This window comes from Pelophylax lessonae (assembly GCF_965119305.1).
Source record: "Pelophylax lessonae genome assembly, chromosome: 8".
In the NCBI taxonomy this organism is placed as follows: domain Eukaryota; kingdom Metazoa; phylum Chordata; class Amphibia; order Anura; family Ranidae; genus Pelophylax; species Pelophylax lessonae.
The window spans coordinates 85,402,508-85,420,661 of NC_138775.1; the positions used below are offsets into that span (position 1 = coordinate 85,402,508).

The window sequence follows — 18,154 nt, forward strand, 5'->3', positions numbered from 1 at the left end:
ATCTGTTTCGGGGTGTTGTTAATCTAAAATTGACAACCCCAGCAGATCGCATGGACGCTGTGTGATTACAATGCAGGGAAACACAGCAAATCTTGTGCGTTTCCCACAGCGTATCAGTGTGAACCAGGGCTCAACATTTTTTTTTGTATATTATACTGTATATACATTATATAGTTAAGTGTGTATTCCTGTTTATATTTCTTTAGGATCATCGTCTTTTGTCGGCAAGAGAGAGAAGAAGATTAAAACAGTCCCAAGAGGAAATATCTTTTTTTGGTAAGTTTCTTATTGTTGTGTATATTATATCCTGTGTTTCAAGTGACTGTCCATTGATTCCTATTGGTCCATCATTATAATGGGCGGCCTAACTGACCAAGAGGAATGTTTGGGAGGGGGAAGCTGTAACGCTGCCGAGATGTCCTATATCCTTGCACAGTCAGAGTAGCCCAGCCTTCTGGCAGTGGGGACACTTTTCTTTATATCTCTCAGCAGCTTTTCTTTTCTATTAAAATAACAGAGACCATTTAATGTGGCTTAATCTTTTGTTTTCCTTTGTGATTTCTGTCCGAACAGCAGTTCCCCACGAAATAAGTGACTTTTTTTTTATTTAGCCACTTCAATACCGGACACTTTTACCCCCATCCTGCCCAGGCCAATTTTCTGTTTTCAGCGCTGTCATACTTTGAATGACAATTGCGAAATCATGCAACACTCTACCCTAATGAAAATTGTATCATGTTTTTCACACAAATAGAGCTTTCTTTTGGTGGTATTTAATCACCATTGGGTTTTTTATTTTTTGCCAAACATACAAAAAAGGAGCGAAAATTTAGAAAAAAAAGTTTCCTAATTTTTGTTAAAACATTTTGCAAATAAATAATCTTTCTTCATAAATGTAAGCCAAAATGTATACTGCTACATTTCTTTGGTGAAAATAACCCAAATCAGTGTATGGTATTTAGTTTGTGGGAAAGTTAGAGTTCCAAAACTATGGTGTATATATATATATATATATATATATATATATATATATATATATATATATATCTAAATATCAATCAATCCTGATGTACTGATAGCATATCTCATTTCATGAGCCCCAAAAATGCCAGGACAGTACAAATACCCTCAAATGGCTCCCCTTTTGGAAAGTAGACAGTCCAAAGTATTTAGTAAGAGGCTTGGCGAGTTTTTTGAAGTTGTAATTTTTTGTCGCAATTTTTTGGAAAATTAGGAAAAAACATTTTTTTCACAATTATTTACCCTTTCTGGACCGAAAGGTTTTACCCCCTTAATGACCAGGCCATTTTTTTGCAATTTGGCACTGCCTGAATTTAACTGGTAATTGCGCAGTCATGCAATGCTGTAGCCAAAGGAAATTTTATAGTTTTTTTTCTCCGCAAATAGAGCCTTCTTTTGGGTGGTATTTGATCACCTCTGTGGTTTTTATTTTTTGCGATATAAACAAAAAAAGGCCTACTTTTTCTTATAAAAAATATCCAATAAATTACATTTTTGTCATACATTTAGGTCAAAATGTATTTAGCTACATGTTTTTGATTAAAAGAAACTCAGTACAGTAAAACCTTGGTTTGAGAGTAACTTGGTTTGAGAGCGCTTTGCAAGACCAGCACATTTTTTAAATAAATTTTGACTTGATATACAAGCGATGTCTTGATATACAAGTAGCGTCATGTATAAAAAAGAAGAGAGGAGCCTCTAAAGTGTAGCAATATGGTTACATTTAATGAAGGTTCAATATTTAGCAACTCACATGGTTGATGATTAAAACAGGCACATCTAAGAATGCAGGCATCTGGGGTAAAACTGTCCACATAGACCATCCTCTGCACAGCCATCTTCATCATCCCTTCCCCGCTGCACTCCACGAGTGTTTCAAAGCCTCACTTTCAGATCACTCTACTGCAGGCTATTCTTCCCGGTCACGATTGCAGACTGACAGTGGGGAGAGCCGGTGGTTCAGAAGATGGTCTATGTCGACAGCTTTAACCCGGATGCCTGCATACTTAGGTGTGCCCCTATAATCATCAACCATGTGAGTTGCTAAATGTTGAACCTTCATTAAATGTAACCATATTGCTACATTTAGAGACGCCTCTCATCTCTCTTATATTCTGTAGCTCTGCTGGATTTTGCTTCTAATCCCCTTGGGAAGGCTGCATATTGTGGATGGACATTTTATGGTTACACAACCCATCACATTGCTATAATCTTTGTATATAGACTATAAACTGAAGGACTTGTGGAACGAATCATCTGAGTTTCCATTATTTCTTATGGGGAAATTCGCTTTGATATAAGAGTGCTTTGGATTACAAGCATGTTTCCAGAACGAATTATGCTCGCAATCCAAGGTTTTACTGTAAGCGTATATTTATTGGTTTGCACAAAAGTTATAGCGTCTATGGTGCATATGCTGGAATTTACGCAGCTTTTACTCTCTGACTGCCTTTATTTCTTGAAGTGCTAAAATGGCAGGGCAGTACAAACCTCCCCCCAAATTACCCCTTTTTGGAAAGTAGACACCCCAAGGAATTTCCTGAGAGGCACGTTGAGCCCATTGAATATTTAATTTTTTTGTCACAGGTGTTTAAAAAAAAGTTCTCATTGAAATGATCTATTGCTCATACATGCCATGGGTATATGTGTAATTACACCCCAAAATACATTCTGCTGCTTTTGGAGTATGGGGATACCCCATGTGTGAGACTTTTTGACACTCTAGCTGAGTACAGGACACCAAAAACCAATCACTGCCTTAGGCTTTCTAAAGTAAATTGTTGATTTCACTCCTCACTACCTATCACAGTTTCGGAGGCCATGAAATGCCAAAAAAAAAAAACCCAAATGACCCCTTTTCAGAAAGTAGACACCCTAAGCTATTTGCTGAGAGGCATGTTGAGTCCATGGAATATTTTATATTTTGCCACAAGTTTTGGGAAAATTAAATTTTTTTTTTTTAACACAAAGTTGTCACTAAAAGATAAATTGCTCACACATGCCATGGGTATATGTGGACTTCCCCTGAGTACAGGGATACCACATGTGTGAGACTTTTTGGGAGCCTAGCTGTGTACCGGACCCCGAACACCAATCAACATTCTCAGGTTTTCTAATGGCGTAAATTGTGCATTTCACCTCCGCACTACCTGTCACAGTTTCGGAGGCCCTAAAATTCCAAGATAGCACAACCCCCCCCCCCCCAAATGACCCCGTTTTGGAAAGTAGACACCCCAAGCTATTTGCTGAGAGGCATGGTGAGTCCATGGAATATTTTATATTTTGCCACAAGTTCCGGGAAATATATATATTTTTTTTTACACAAAGTTGTCACTAAATGATATATTGCTCACACATGCCATGGGTATATGTGAAATGACACCCCAAAATACATTCTGCTGCTTCTCCTGAGTACAGGGATACCCCATGTTTGAGACTTCTTTTCAGTCTAGCCGAGTACAGGACCCCGAAAACCAATCCCCACTTTCAGGCTTTCCAAGGGCGTAAATCCTATAGAGTGTCTACTTTGCAAAATGGGGTTATTTGGGGGGGTTTTGTGCTATCTTGAAATTTCAGGACCTCTGAAACTGTGACAGATAGTGCAGAGGTAAAATAAGCAATTTATGCCATTAGAAAACTTGAAGATGGGGATTGGTTTTCGGGGTCCCGTACACAGCTAGGCTCCCAAAAAGTCTCACACATGTGGTATCCCTGTACTCAGGAGAAGCAGCAGAATGTATTTTGGGGTGTCATTTCACATATAACCATGGCATGCGTGAGCAATATATCATTTAGTGACAACTTTTGTAAAAAAAAAAAAAAAAAATTGTCACCTTCCCGAAACTTAGGGCAAAATATAAAATACTCCATGGACTCAATATGCCTCTCAGCAAATAGCTTTGGGTGTCTATTTATCAAAAAGGGGTCATTTGGGGGGTGTTTGAACTGTCCCGGCATTTTATGCTCAATCTTAGCCACACATCACCCACTCTTCTAACCACTTGAAAACCAAGCCTTTTCTGTGACTTTTTGTTTACATAGTTACATAGTTACATAGTAGGTGAGGTTGAATAAAGACAATAGTCCATCCAGTTCAACCTGTGTAGGTGTGTGTGACTGTAATCATCTAACATAGCCCTTTATCTCCTGATCCTTGAGATGTAAGTCTAAGAGTCTTTTGAAAGTCACCATACTACCCGCAGAAACCACCTCTTGTGGTAGACAATTCCACAATCTTGTAGCCCTAACAGTAAAGAACCCCCCACGTTGCCTGAGGTTAAAACGCTTCTCCTCTAATCGCATTGTATGTCCTCGAGTCCTCATGCACTTCCTTCGAATGAACAGCTTTTTTTCTAAGCTGAAATCCCCATTAAGATATTTATAAATTGCTATCATGTCCCCTCTCAGACGTCTCTTCTCCAGGGAAAATAAATCGAGCGATTGCAGCCGCTCTTCATAGGTAAGGTCCTCCAATCCCCTAATTAGTTTAGTTGCCCTTCTCTGGACTCTCTCCAGCTCCAACACATCCCTCCTGAGGACTGGCGACCAGAACTGGACAGAATACTCCAGATGCGGTCGGACCAGAGTTTTATAAAGTGGAAGGATTATAGTCTTATCTCTGGAATACATCCCTTTCTTTATGCATGCTAATATTCTGTTGGCTTTGGAAGCTGCCGCTTGGCATTGCATGCTGTTGCCTAATCTATCATCAACCAAGACTCCCAGATCTTTCTCCATTTTTGAGTCCCCCAAGGGTTCCCCTCCTATTATGTATTGTGTTTTTATGTTTTTGGTCCCCAAGTGCAAAACCTTACACTTCTCCACATTAAACCTCATTTGCCATGTCGTTGCCCACTCCGTAATTTTGTCCAGGTCATTCTGTAGGATATCTGCTTCATGCTGTGCAGTTATTGCCCTGGCCAATCTTGTGTCATCTTCAAAAATTGCTAACGAACTACTGATCCCGTCCTCAATGCTGTTTATGAATAAATTGAACAAGGTTGGTCCCAGGACTAAGCCCTTGGGCACCCCGCTTACTACCTCAGCCCAGTCTGAGTATGCGCTGTTTATTACCACCCTTTGGACACGGCCTTTTAGCCAGTTCCGTATCCAAGAGCAAACCCTGCTGTCGATACCTGCAGACCTTATTTTATAAATTAAGCGCTTGTGGGAAACTGTATCAAACGCCTTAGCGAAATCCAAGTACACCACATCCACTGGTCTGCCCCTATCTAGCTCACAGCTCACTTCCTCGTAGAATGCTAAGAGATTGGTTTGACAAGAACGCCCATTTGTAAACCCGTGTTGGTTACTACTGATGATGTTGTTGTCTTTAGCATACTCTACGATATAGTCCCTTATCATCCCCTCCAGAAGTTTACATACTATTGATGTCAAACTGACAGGCCTATAATTTCCCGGGATATGTCTCTGGCCCTTTTTGAATATCGGAATCACGTTAGCCTTCCTCCAATCCCCTGGTACATCTCCTGTCCTAATACTGTCAGCAAAGATTAGGAACAGTGGTCTAGATATAACCATACTGAGTTCCTTGAGCACTCTCGGATGTACGCCATCCGGGCCTGGTGATTTGTTTGTGTTAAGTTTATCCAGTCTTTCCCTGATTTCCCCCTCTGTTAGCCATAGTGGCAAGTCCTGTGTATTACTACTAACCATACAGTCATGGTCAGTGTACCCCTCCTTTTCCTGCGTAAAGACTGATGAGAAAAAAGCATTCAGCACGGTTGCTTTTTCAGTGTCCTCTGTAACCATCCTCCCATCATCGTTAATTATGTGTGCAATATTTTTAAAAAAATATATTTTAAAAAATATATTTTTTTTTTACTAGAAAATTACTTTGAACCCCCAAACATTATATATTTCTTTAAAGCAGAGCCCATATAGAACAAAATGGTGGATGTTGCAATTTTTTTTCTCACACGGTATTTGCGCACAGATTTGCCAAACACAATTTCTGCGAAAAAAATATATATTTTTTAAATTTAATGCACAAATACACTTTATAATTCCAAATTGTTTGGTAAAATTTAAAAGATGATCTTATGCCGAGTACATAGATACCAAACATGACATGCTTTAAAAATTGTGCACGCCTGTGCAGCGGCAACAAACTACGTACATTTTTAAAACCCTTTAAAAGTCTTTACAGGTTACCACTTTAGACTTACAGAGGAGGTCTACTGCAAAAATTACTGCCCTCGACCTGGCGTTCGCGGCGATACCTCACATGCATGCTGCAATTGCGGTTTACATATGACACTAGACCAACGCTTGCGTGCGCCTTTGCGCGCAAGCACGGGTGGACAGGGGGGGCTTGATTTTTTTTTTTAAATTTTGCTTTTTTATGTTATTTTGACACCTTTCCTTTCATTTTTTTTTTTTTTTTTTTTTAATCATTTTTATTGTTATCACAGTGAATTCAAATATCCCCTATGATAGCAATCTGTAGTGACAGGTACTCTTTTCTCTAGCGCTCATTGACAGACGTAGTCCTCGGTGATACACCACCTTCGGGTTATGTTGCCTCCACAGGAGCAGGACTAGACAGGAAATTAAAAAGCTCTGGCCACACCCTAGGGGCAGTCCCAGAGGGTATATCCTCTCTCTCTCTGCCTCAGCAAATCAGTTATTTTCTGTCTAGTTAGGAGTAAGGACCTAGATACCTTGCTGGGATCTTAGGTCCTGGCAAGATTTTTTTCTTAAAGGATTTTTTAGACAGCTTTTTTTCTCCAGTGTTCCTGTGAGATCTTCAAGCAAGAAAGCTGAACTGGGCGACGGGCTGGATGTTGAGATCCGGTGGTCACCCCAGTTCAGCCTACGAGCGGGTGCAGGCCATAGCTCCGGGCTGGGTCGGCCGCGACAAAGTCCCATTAAAGGACTGACCCCGCGAGTTAAACGTCTCGTTGAAACGCCAAAGACCATGAGTCACAGTGTCCATATCGGTCGACAGCCCTCCCGCCCCGGTGGAGAGGGGTACTGTCAGGAGTTGGTGCCCGCCTGGTTCCCGGTATGGTGAGTAGTATGTTCCCCCTTTTCCCCTGACGGGTCTTGTGGTGAACGCGGGCCCCTCTCTGTATGGTAAGATAGAGTCCCTCTCTATCCTAAAAATGACACAGATCCTCCTACTTTGAGTGTGATTTTATGTGCAATAAGCCAGGAGGCTTGGTTTGGGAGCTAACAATCTAATTGTATACATGTTAAAAAGATTATAATCTGTGGCATTCTGGGAATCTTACGGTGATAAGAATAAGCTACCTACCAGTCAGAAGCCACGGACATGTAGACTGCCTTCCTAATCAGATCTCCAGCTATCAGCAGGCCTCCCGAATGGCCATGCGGTCCGCCAGGGCCGGTACCGCCAACCACGCCAAATCCCCATGCAGAGAGAGTGTTGTGTGCCCTGCAGCACACCGCTATTCAGTACAGGCCGCCGCCATTTTTTTTGCTGGATCGCACGAGCCGCCATTTTGGCGTAGCCTCGTGTCTCCAGCATGGGGGCGGCCATGTTTGAGGTGATCCAAACACCTCGTGGAGCTAGGGGAGGCGCCGGAAGGCGTGCAGAGGGGCGGAGCCGCCTCCTTTCTTCCTGGGCAGCCAGCCAAAAGACTTCCTGTTTGTCAAGACAGCGCTGTAACCTGTTGCAGTTAAACTCTGAGCATCAAGTGGTGAGCCTGGGGGTCTATCTCTCTCTCTCTATCGATCGATAGGGATCCCTAGCAGGTAACACTAAGGGGCTTTTTGTGGCGCTGGGGGTCTGAAAAAAAAAAAAAAAAAAAAGTTTTTTATTTTTGAATTATATTATCCAGGAAGTGACTGGAGTTATCATGGACCCTGCCACACATATTCCCCCACCTGTTTCCCTCGAGGGGGCCACGGGACCCGCCGGTGCACAGAGTGTAGAGTCATTTACAGCAATTTTGGAGTCTATGGTGGCTCGGGTGGAGGCGGCCTGTCAGGGACGGGGGTCAAGGAAGCGACCCCCGCCTACCCCTATACTATCTGACACCTCTGACTCTGATTCAGAGATGGTCACTGCAGTTGCAGGTTCCTCTGCAAAGGCTGTTATCCCAGGTAAAGCCCCCTCAGACAGTGAGGAGGACGCTTCTTCTCCTGCTATAATTCAGGAAGAAGCATTGGTGGACGCACTAGTTGTGGCAGTGCAGGAAACCTTAAAACTTGAGGCTTTACCGGCAGAGGCAACTGAAACAGAGATTCCCTTTGGTACTAATAAGCCCATCAAAACGGTGAAGGTTTTTCCTGTACCCAAATGTTTCGGTAATCAGATTAAAGGAGAATGGGAGCATTCTAAACGTACCTTTACTATTTCCAAGCGTATTGCTAGACGCTATCCGTTTGAGGAATCCATCATTAAGAAATGGACGGTACCACCAGTGGTGGATCCACCTATTTCCAGGCTGAATAAAGCCACGGTTATCCCAGTGGAGGACACTTCGTCCTTTAAGGATCCGGTGGATCGAAAGATGGAAGCAGAGTCCCGCACCATCTTCTCTCTGATAGGGTCAGCATTTCGACCAGTAATTGTTATTGGTCTAGTTTCCCAGACACTTACGGAATGGGCGAAAATGGTACGCCAAGACCTTAGGGGAAAAGATATTCCCCAGGAGACATCTGATTTGATGGAACAGATTATACAAGGGCTACAGTTTATCTGTGACGCAGCCTTGGACACTACTCCCTTATTAGGGCATGCATCTATGTCAGCGGTGATTCTCAGACGTGTGCTGTGGTTAAAATGCTGGTCAGCTGACCTAGGTTCCAAAAAGACCTTGACAAATCTCCCTTTTCAGGGGAATCGTCTATTTGGGGCCAACCTAGATGAAATCATCAAGGATGCCACTGGGGGCAAGAGCACTTTTTTGCCACAGGCTGCTAAAGCTAAGGGACCTCGCAACAAGCGAGGACCTTTCTTTACCGCCCATAAAGGGCGTCCGGCTGGTACTAGTGGGAAAGGCAAGACTCCTCCAGGAGGGTTCAAGAAGGGCTGGTCGGACAAGCAGAGGACCAACCCAGCCAAACCCGAAGCTAAGGAGTACACAGCCTGAAGGTGCGCCCCCACCCGGTTTCAGGGTGGGGGGACGTTTTCACCGGTATTCAGGACATTAGATCGATCATCAACCACTACTACCGGTGCGATTCTTCCCTTCCAACATTTAAGTACTACAGGAAGCGGTAGTTACCGTTCCCTGAATAGATCTTTTCCTTTACCTTTTCCTAAGATTAGTCCCTATACCTCACAGGAATCGGATCTGGTTGACCAGATAGGCCAAGTAGCCTCTAGTCGGGTGACTTCGGTCCCTGAGGTTCAACCAGAAAAGATGACCCTTCCTGATAACAATCAGGTATCTGATAAATGTGTGGGAACAGAAAACGACCAGACTTTCTCGGATGGTCGGGGCCAGATACCTCTAGGGACGCCTGGTTCAGATTCTATCAGCGCCAGTGGTCCTAGAAATTCTAGGCTGGCCTCCTCAAGCCGGCCTGGCCGACTTGGACATGCTAGTCGCAGACGTTCCGTGGGAACTTCGTCTCAGGGAGTGTCTGTGGTCTCAAGGACCAATTTACCATCATGCTTTACAGTCGCTGGGTTTAATGGCCTGGCCATTGAGACCCAAGTACTGAAGGACAGAGGTTTGTCTACTTCAGTCATTCCTACCCTTATTAAAGCAAGGAAAGCGACTTCCAGCAAGGTCTATTATCACACATGGAAGACTTATATTGCGTGGTGCGAATCTTTAGGATTTCCTCCACGTACCTATTCGGTGACTCGAATATTGGCCTTTTTGCAACAAGGGGTTGAGCAGAAGCTAGCCTTGAGCACCATCAAGGGTCAAGTTTCAGCATTAGCAATCTTCTTTCAGAAACCTTTAGCTACCAAGTCCTTGGTGCGGAATTTCATCCAGGGGGTGCGGCACCTGGCTCCTCCAGTCCGCGCGCCCTTACCGCCCTGGGATCTTAATTTGGTTTTGTCGGTTCTACAGAAACCTCCCTTTGAAAACATCAGGGAGATTCCCTTGCTTACTTTATCCCAGAAGGTGGCCTTCTTGGTGGCTATTACTTCTGCTCGCAGGGTGTAAGAACTGGCTGCATTATCATGCCAGTCCCCATACCTAGTGATTCATAGGGATAAGGTAGTACTTCATCCTAAGCCATCTTTTCTTCCTAAGGTGGTTTCAGATTTTCATCTGAATGAAGATATTGTACTACCTTCCTTGTGTCCTCAGCCCAAGCATCATCGGGAACATGCGTTGCATTCCCTAGATGTGGTTCGGGCAATCAGGGTATACCTGAAAGCTACGGAATCATTCCGTAAGACGGATTCACTTTTTGTGATTACGGATGGCCCCAGAAAGGGTTTGCCTGCATCTGCCGCGACCATTGCCAAATGGATTAGACAAACGGTGGTACAGGCTTATTCTATTAAGGGTCAGAGTCCTCCGTTCCCTGTTAGGGCGCACTCCACTCGAGCGCTCAGTACTTCCTGGGCCTTTCGCCATCAGGCGTCAGTGGTCCAGGTATGTAAGGCGGCCACCTGGTCGTCGGTACATACCTTTACAAAATTCTATAAAATTGATGTGACGGCATCGGCGGATGCCTCATTTGGCTGCAAGGTTTTGCAGGCCGCAATTTGAGGAGACCGGTGGTCTACCTCGAGGGTTTTTTTCTGTTTGAAAAAAAAAAAAAAAAAAAAATTTTTCTCTTTTTTGTTGAGTCTCATCATTAAGGATGGGCATTGTAAACTTCTAGTTGGCACCGGTTGGGCCTTCTAGATTGGGATTTGATTTCCATTTTCCCACCCCTCATTTGTGATACTGCTCTGGGACGTCCCGAAGGTGGTGTATCACCGAGGACTACGTCTGTCAATGAGCGCTAGAGAAAAATGGATTTTTGTAAAATCTTACCGTAAAATCCTTTTCTCTTAGCTCATTGACAGACGTAGTCCCCGCCCCTCTGTTTTTGAGTTAGGTTGGGTTAAAATCTCTAAAGACTGCTTTTTCACATAACTGATTTGCTGAGGCAGAGAGAGAGAGGATATACCCTCTGGGACTGCCCCTAGGGTGTGGCCAGAGCTTTTTAATTTCCTGTCTAGTCCTGCTCCTGTGGAGGCAACATAACCCGAAGGTGGTGTATCACCGAGGACTACGTCTGTCAATGAGCTAAGAGAAAAGGATTTTACGGTAAGATTTTACAAAAATCCATTTTTTTTAAAAAAAATTGGGGTCTTTTAGACTCTAGATCTCTCCTCTGACCTTAACACATCTGACCACACCAAAATTGGTGTGATAAAATACTTTCCCAATGGCGCTGTTTATTTCTGGCGAAACAGAAGTCATGAAATGCACGTAGCTTCCGGTATCTTAGGCCATAGAGATGATTGGAGCCATTCTCATCTCCAATCAGCTCTATGGTTAGATAATTGAACCATCGGCTGCACTCTCGGGTTAACCGGTGGTGGGACAGGAGAGCCCGAGAAAAACCACGGAAGGCGGCGGTAGGGGGGGGGGGTGAGTCCCCTCCCACTGCATGTAAAAGCAGTCTAGTGGCCAATTATCCGCTAGGATTGCTTTTACATGTAAGCTGGCTGTAAAAAACGATACCAAGGTGATGCCTAAATCTGCAGGCATCATCCTGGTATAACCACTCAAAGTCCAGCAACATACCAGTACATTGCTGGTCCTTGTTTGGCATATAGTGTAGGTTTTTTTTTTTTTTTCATGCAGCCTGTGGGCCTAACAGAAATCACCACAGGAATATTGTGTTGTATTACACACCATTAACCTCCCAACAACCAAACCCACTGATTTAATGGTGGGTATACATGACAATATTCCACGTATACCTAAAGGTATTTTAACTGCAGTGGTGAAATCAGCCTACCACAGCTGCTGCCATCAGAGGTATCCATATATGCTGAGCGCAAACGCTGTTTGTGTCAGAATATATAAAATCAGTGTGGCAGCTGACGGGTACCTGCAAGAGAAACAGGTTAACACAAGAATGAAAAACAAACAAAGTACAGTAAAAGTACAGTAGGAAGAGTAGAAGAACATAAAAATAACTGACACGACAACTGTTTTTGTTTTTTTATTTCATTTTTTTTTTTAACACTTTTTTTCTGTGAACTGCGATTTTCCAGCTTGGGTCTCTCAAAATGTCGATAGCCATCGAACATCTTTCGAGACCCTGTGTTTGTGTGCCCTACACTGTGTCGTGCTGTACCCTACACTAAAACTCCACTAGTATATGGTAGCGACGGAAACAGTCCCCGATGCAGAGACCTGGTTGGTCAGGACAGTCGGGAAAAATAATAGCGGGTTTCACGCCTACATCCGCGCCTACAGACACGACATCTTCTTTGGGTAGGGGTATGCGGGAGGACTTGTGGAAAGTGCCTCTCATGCAGCCGGCTCACTGCATCTGGAAGGGGGGAAGTTGGACAGGAACACCTCCTGGGTACAGGTAGGCTTTGATGATCTCTTCCTGGAATTTTCAGAAGGATCCGGTTCGTCCTGACGCCCTGTATAGGACAAAGGCGTTCAGCATAGCCAATTGGAATAAATAAACAGACACTTTTTTGTACCAGCATCTGGCTTTACGGGCAACTAAATACGGTGCCAAAAGCTGGTTGTTAAGGTCCACCCCTCCCATATTAAGTTTATATGTTGGAAAGCTGCGCTAACAAATGATATAGCAAATATAAGAACAATGGGAATTTGAATACAGTCCAAGTTCATAAAAGAGTATCCAGGTCAAGTGTAATAGTTCAAGGAAGCCTCCAACAGACTCCGAGTAAAAGAAAGTCCACCACCAGAGAGCACTCGGTCAACCGCTGTGAAGCATGCATAAGGGGTATGCGCTTACCAGAAGGATACAGGTTTTAGGCATGGGTATACACCAAATATCCTCAAAGCCAGCTCCAGCGTAAGTCACCTCTCCCACCGAATGCAATCAGGGATAAAAACAGCACCAGCTATCTCGTCCTCATCAAAGCCAAGCAAACATATGCAAGAGAAGAGTGGGGCCACAATAGTGTAGATGGTATATACACTATTGTGGCCCCACTCTTCTCTTGCATATGTTTGCTTGGCTTTGATGAGGACGAGATAGCTGGTGCTGTTTTTATCCCTGATTGCATTCGGTGGGAGAGGTGACTTACGCTGGAGCTGGCTTTGAGGATATTTGGTGTATACCCATGCCTAAAACCTGTATCCTTCTGGTAAGCGCATACCCCTTATGCATGCTTCACAGCGGTTGACCGAGTGCTCTCTGGTGGTGGACTTTCTTTTACTCGGAGTCTGTTGGAGGCTTCCTTGAACTATTACACTTGACCTGGATACTCTTTTATGAACTTGGACTGTATTCAAATTCCCATTGTTCTTATATTTGCTATATCATTTGTTAGCGCAGCTTTCCAACATATATTTGCCTCTAGTGTTTCCCACTAAAGCTGCAGCTCCTACTATTATTGCTCCAGCGCAGTTATTTACATCTGCCTCCCATATTAAGGCTGTAGTCGTGGACACAGAGGGGTTTCTCCATAATGCCAGTTGCCGTAGAAATTTGGACTGTCGTGTCTGGGTGAATGGAGGACAGAACGAAAACATCCCGTGTATCCCTCCACTTCACTGCAAGCAATTAGTCAGTTTTCAAGCAGGCTCTCTCCCCCCGACTAAGACGGGAATTTACAAGCCGTTGGGGGAAGCCCCGGCGATTAGGTCGCACGGTGCCACATGCGCCAAATTGTAATTCAAGAAGGTGACTAAATAGTGGCACGCTTGTGTAAAAGTTGTCCACGTACAAATGGTACCCCTTTCCGGATAAGGGTGACACCAAGTCCCAAACTATCTTGCCGCTGCTCCCTATGTAGTCTGGGCAGTTGGGGGGCTCCACACAGCTATCTTTTCCCTCATAGACCCGGAAACTAACTGTATAGCCTGTGGCCCTGTCACAGTGCTTGTAGTTTGACCCTGTACTTGGCACGCTTGCTGGGGAGGTACGGTTTCATAGCAAGGCGGCCAGTAAATTTAATCAGGGACTCGTCAAAGCAGACAACTTGTTCAGGGGTAAACAAGGCTGCTAACCGCTGATTGAAGTGATCTATGAGGGGCCGAATTTTGTGGAGCCGATCATATTCAGGGTCTCCCCTTGGACGACAGATTTCATTGTCGTTGAAATGCATAAATTGAAGAATTTCCTCGTACCTCGCCCTGAACATGGAGGCAGAGTACACGCGCTTATGCTGAAGTAGGCTAGTGGATCAATATAGCCGCAATTCACTCTTTTTGGTTATGCCCATGTTCAGGGAAAGGCCCAGAAAGATTTTAAAATTGGGAACCGTTATAGGTTTCCAGTCGAATAGTCTGGCAAGGGGCGAATTTGGGTTTGCGGCGATGAATTGTTGTGCGAATAAATTTGATTCATCCACAATAGATCCGAAAAGATCTTCTGTGAAGAACAGCTCAAAAAAGTTCAGGGGCGTAAAACCAGCTGTCTCCACCTGGATTCTAGGTTGGGCAGTGAAAGGGAAGTACTGGCGCTGTAGTATCAGTGGCTTGCCAATTGGGATATGCCAGCGCATCAGGAAGGGCACTATGGGCTCTACAGGCCTGTCTTCGAATACGCGGTGGCTGTGGGCCACTACTCGCGCTAGCCACCGCACCAGCTTCAACTGCACTTATGGGACTCGCCACGTCACCAAGTGTTACTGCAGTGCTGGTTGTATAAGGCCCAGTGTGTACTAGGCCGATGGCGCTTGCCAGGCCACCAGAAGGATGAGCGGCACTAGTACCGGCACTCTGCTCCATATGAGCACCCTGCGATTCCTGCATCTCAACAACTCCAGAATGGGGTCTGGTACACCTAGGTCTAACAGGGACCCATCTGTCGTCGGAGCTATCTGTCAGGAAACCGCTGCTGTCGTCAGGTTCGTATACTGACCCTTATTCTGCCAGTGAGGCTTCCCCATCGCTCTCATCTGACATGGTCAGTATACTGTAAGCCTCTGCACTACTGTACCAATGTTTGGACATTTTAGTAACTAAATTTACCGGTACAGTAGTGTGACTCACAGGTAATAAAAGCACCTGGTTGTCAAGGACTATTTCAACCGCTACCAAAAAAAAATGCTAATGCTAGCAGGGATCAGGCTGGACGGAGGGGTTAAACGCAGGTGCTGGCAGGAATCAGTGCTGATCGTGCAAACACCGCGTTTTGGGAACCCTAAACTATGGGGACACTAGTATAGTTCTGATCAGATATTGATCTGTTCAAACACTATACTAGTAATGGAAGTGTGTGTTTGTGTGTGTGTGTTAATCAAGGGGTTATTTCTAACTATGCGCCAGGGATCTGCGCTATTTTAGACTGACGCTAACACTAGCTAATGTCACCTGTGTCACTAATAATAGGGGGGGTGGCGGGTATTTTAAGTGTAAAAGGAAGGGCCGCAAACGCTACACCTGGTCACAAGTCACACTTATACGGGTATATAGGAAAATGCTATATACTGTATACAGTGTGTGTTGTGACAGGGGGTGTAGGGGGGATCAGGGGGTTAAATCTTTATTGGGGGGGAGTGGCGGGGACCCTAAACCTCCTTGGGACAGAAACTAACTCGCTAGCGCTAACAGTCACAATCGCACTAATACAAAATACAGTAAGACACTATATTACTTGTGTATTAGTGTGCAATGTGACAGGGGGAAAGGGGTTAACTGGGGGTGATCGGGGGGGATCAGGGGGTTAAATCTTTATTGGGGGGGGGTGGCAGGTATTTTAAGTGTAAAAGGAAGGGCCGCAAATGCTACACCTGGTCAAAAATCACACTTATACGGGTATATAGGAAAATACTGTGTGCCTATCTAAGTGTGTGTATGTGTGCTTGGTGCAGTACTCACAGTTAGATGTGCTCTCTCCTCTAGATGAATCCAAAAAGGATCATGGGAGGGGAGAGCGGGTCTTTTCTGAGCCTGTGTTTACATTACACAGGCTCAAAATAGAATCTGATTGGGCGGGACCGATCAACAGGTCCAGGCCAAAAAACCATTGGCCTGGACCTGATGACTGATCGGTTCTGAACCCAATCAGGTCATCAACGGGACCGCGGGCCCGTGCCCCAGAGCGGCGGGAGCAAGCGACGCAGTACTACGTCGCTTTGCCTGCACGGGGCTGACTGCCGCAGTAAATGTACTTGCGGCGGTCGGCAAGTGGTTAATTGTTTGTTTTTTTTTTACTTACAGTGACCATAGCAATACAATGTTACCATAGTAACACTGTTCTGCTCTGGGAAGGCGATTATGATTATTTTTATTTTTTTTTTACACACGATTGCTTATACCTGTGAATTTTTACAGTTATAAGCAACCATTATTTCTGCATGAAAACTTTTCATTCAGTGTTAATCATTTTAATTAGCTGTGATTGGCCACAGCTAATCACATGGTACATGGAATGTAATTGGCATTGTGTATACCATGTGATCACTGTGACCATTCACAGAGCTCATCACAATAGTACACATGAATTGAAGCCTTTTATTGTGTACAGTTATCACGTGATCTGCTGTGATTGGCCACAGCGATCACATAGTACCGGCAGCGGGCCGATTAAGTGATCTGTCATTGGCTGTGTCCGGTGGACACAGCCGATGACAAATTGCGCTGGCGTACGACCCTACTCTATTACCCAGGATAATCAGACTCCTGATCGCCCGTCATATTACAATAGGCCGGTGGGAGAGGGTTAAAGTAAAGCTTTCTATTGGTTTGGGACCGGCTATGCGGCAATGGATAGCCTCACTTTACTCTTGTCCCTTGGAATCCTACATACTCCACATGTAGTGGAGCATACCTGCCCCGGGAGTTTTATTAAAACTCCAGCCTGTTTTTGTTCACTCCCATGTAGCTCCTTTGCTTAAGTTGAGAGGATTTACGTTTGACAGAACCGTAGAAAATAATCACCAGGCTTGCATATTACAAATTCACTATATTTTGTCGTTTACCCGATCTAACATCCAGGATATGTTTGATTACCTTCATAACTTTTCTTTACGACTTATTTACAACAATTTGTCTTGTTACGATTCGTATATCTCACATGCCTGAATTTATTCTTATATTGTTTTGTACTACTATCTCACACTCTGCATTCTTGCCTGGATTGATATAAATAAAGAAATTACAAAAAGTAAAGTTTTAATCAGAGAAATACAAGGGCTATCATTGCTGATCTCCTTCTGAAAATGCCAGGTGCCCAGCTGCTATGTTGACTATCTTGTTTCTGTCACAGAGGCAGTGGACCCTCTTGTGTCGGCTGGCATATACAGGCTCTAAAGTTGGCTTAGCCATAGACTCAAAGGAACTGACCAGTGTTCACCAAAGCACCTTGCAAGGGATGTTGAGCTTTTCTGTGGATGCCTCCCAGGTTGCAGCCACGGTTACATGTGAAGTTGCTATAGCTGAGAGCAGGCAGAGACAAAGTGTTTCACAAAATCAGCAGGCAAGGTCATGGTCAAATAAACAAAAGGTCAAGGCAAGTTTGTAAAAAGGATTGTAGAGCAACAGGCAGAGGTCCTTAACAGGTTTCTGCGCTGAAACAGAGGTCACAGGATCAGATATTGAGGTCATTGCTCAGGCTCAGACAGCTTTTTCGGATATGACAACATGTACGGCAATATAATAAGTGATAAGAGCTAGCAAGGGAAACATGAGAATATCTATACACACAAACTGGAAAATACAGGTTTGCAGATATTAGAAAGCCATTGCAAAGATGAACAGGAATCAAGCAATGGACCCATTTGTGAGACAGCAGACTGGTTTAGCATCTTCTCAGTTACAACACGAACAGCTGGGGACAGTGACAGGGGTTGGTTCTGAAGACATTGAACTGTGACCGTTTCATATCTTTCGGATTCACTGATTCAGAACAAATATACAGATCAGAAATATGGAGAAATTAGAACTCTATTTCTAAATTACCTGTTTAAAGCTCAAAGTATTAAAGCCATTTTTTTATCATGACAGTCAGGCAACTAGCATTTTTAGAAGCAATAGTAAGTTCCATGTTTATCTCCTTAAAGGATTCTTTAGGCAGA

At 44.2% G+C, this 18,154-nt stretch overlaps 1 protein-coding gene across 1 annotated transcript in view; it reads left to right on the forward strand.

Moving 5' to 3' along the window:
• The window catches only part of NEK4 (NIMA related kinase 4), a 123,698-nt gene that overhangs the window by 77,706 nt on the left and 27,838 nt on the right, over positions 1-18,154 (forward strand). Inside the window, exon 11 of the mRNA XM_082265515.1 lies at positions 207-276. Within this exon, the coding sequence (XP_082121641.1) occupies positions 207-276 (70 nt within the window). The remainder of the gene's footprint in view (positions 1-206; positions 277-18,154) is intronic.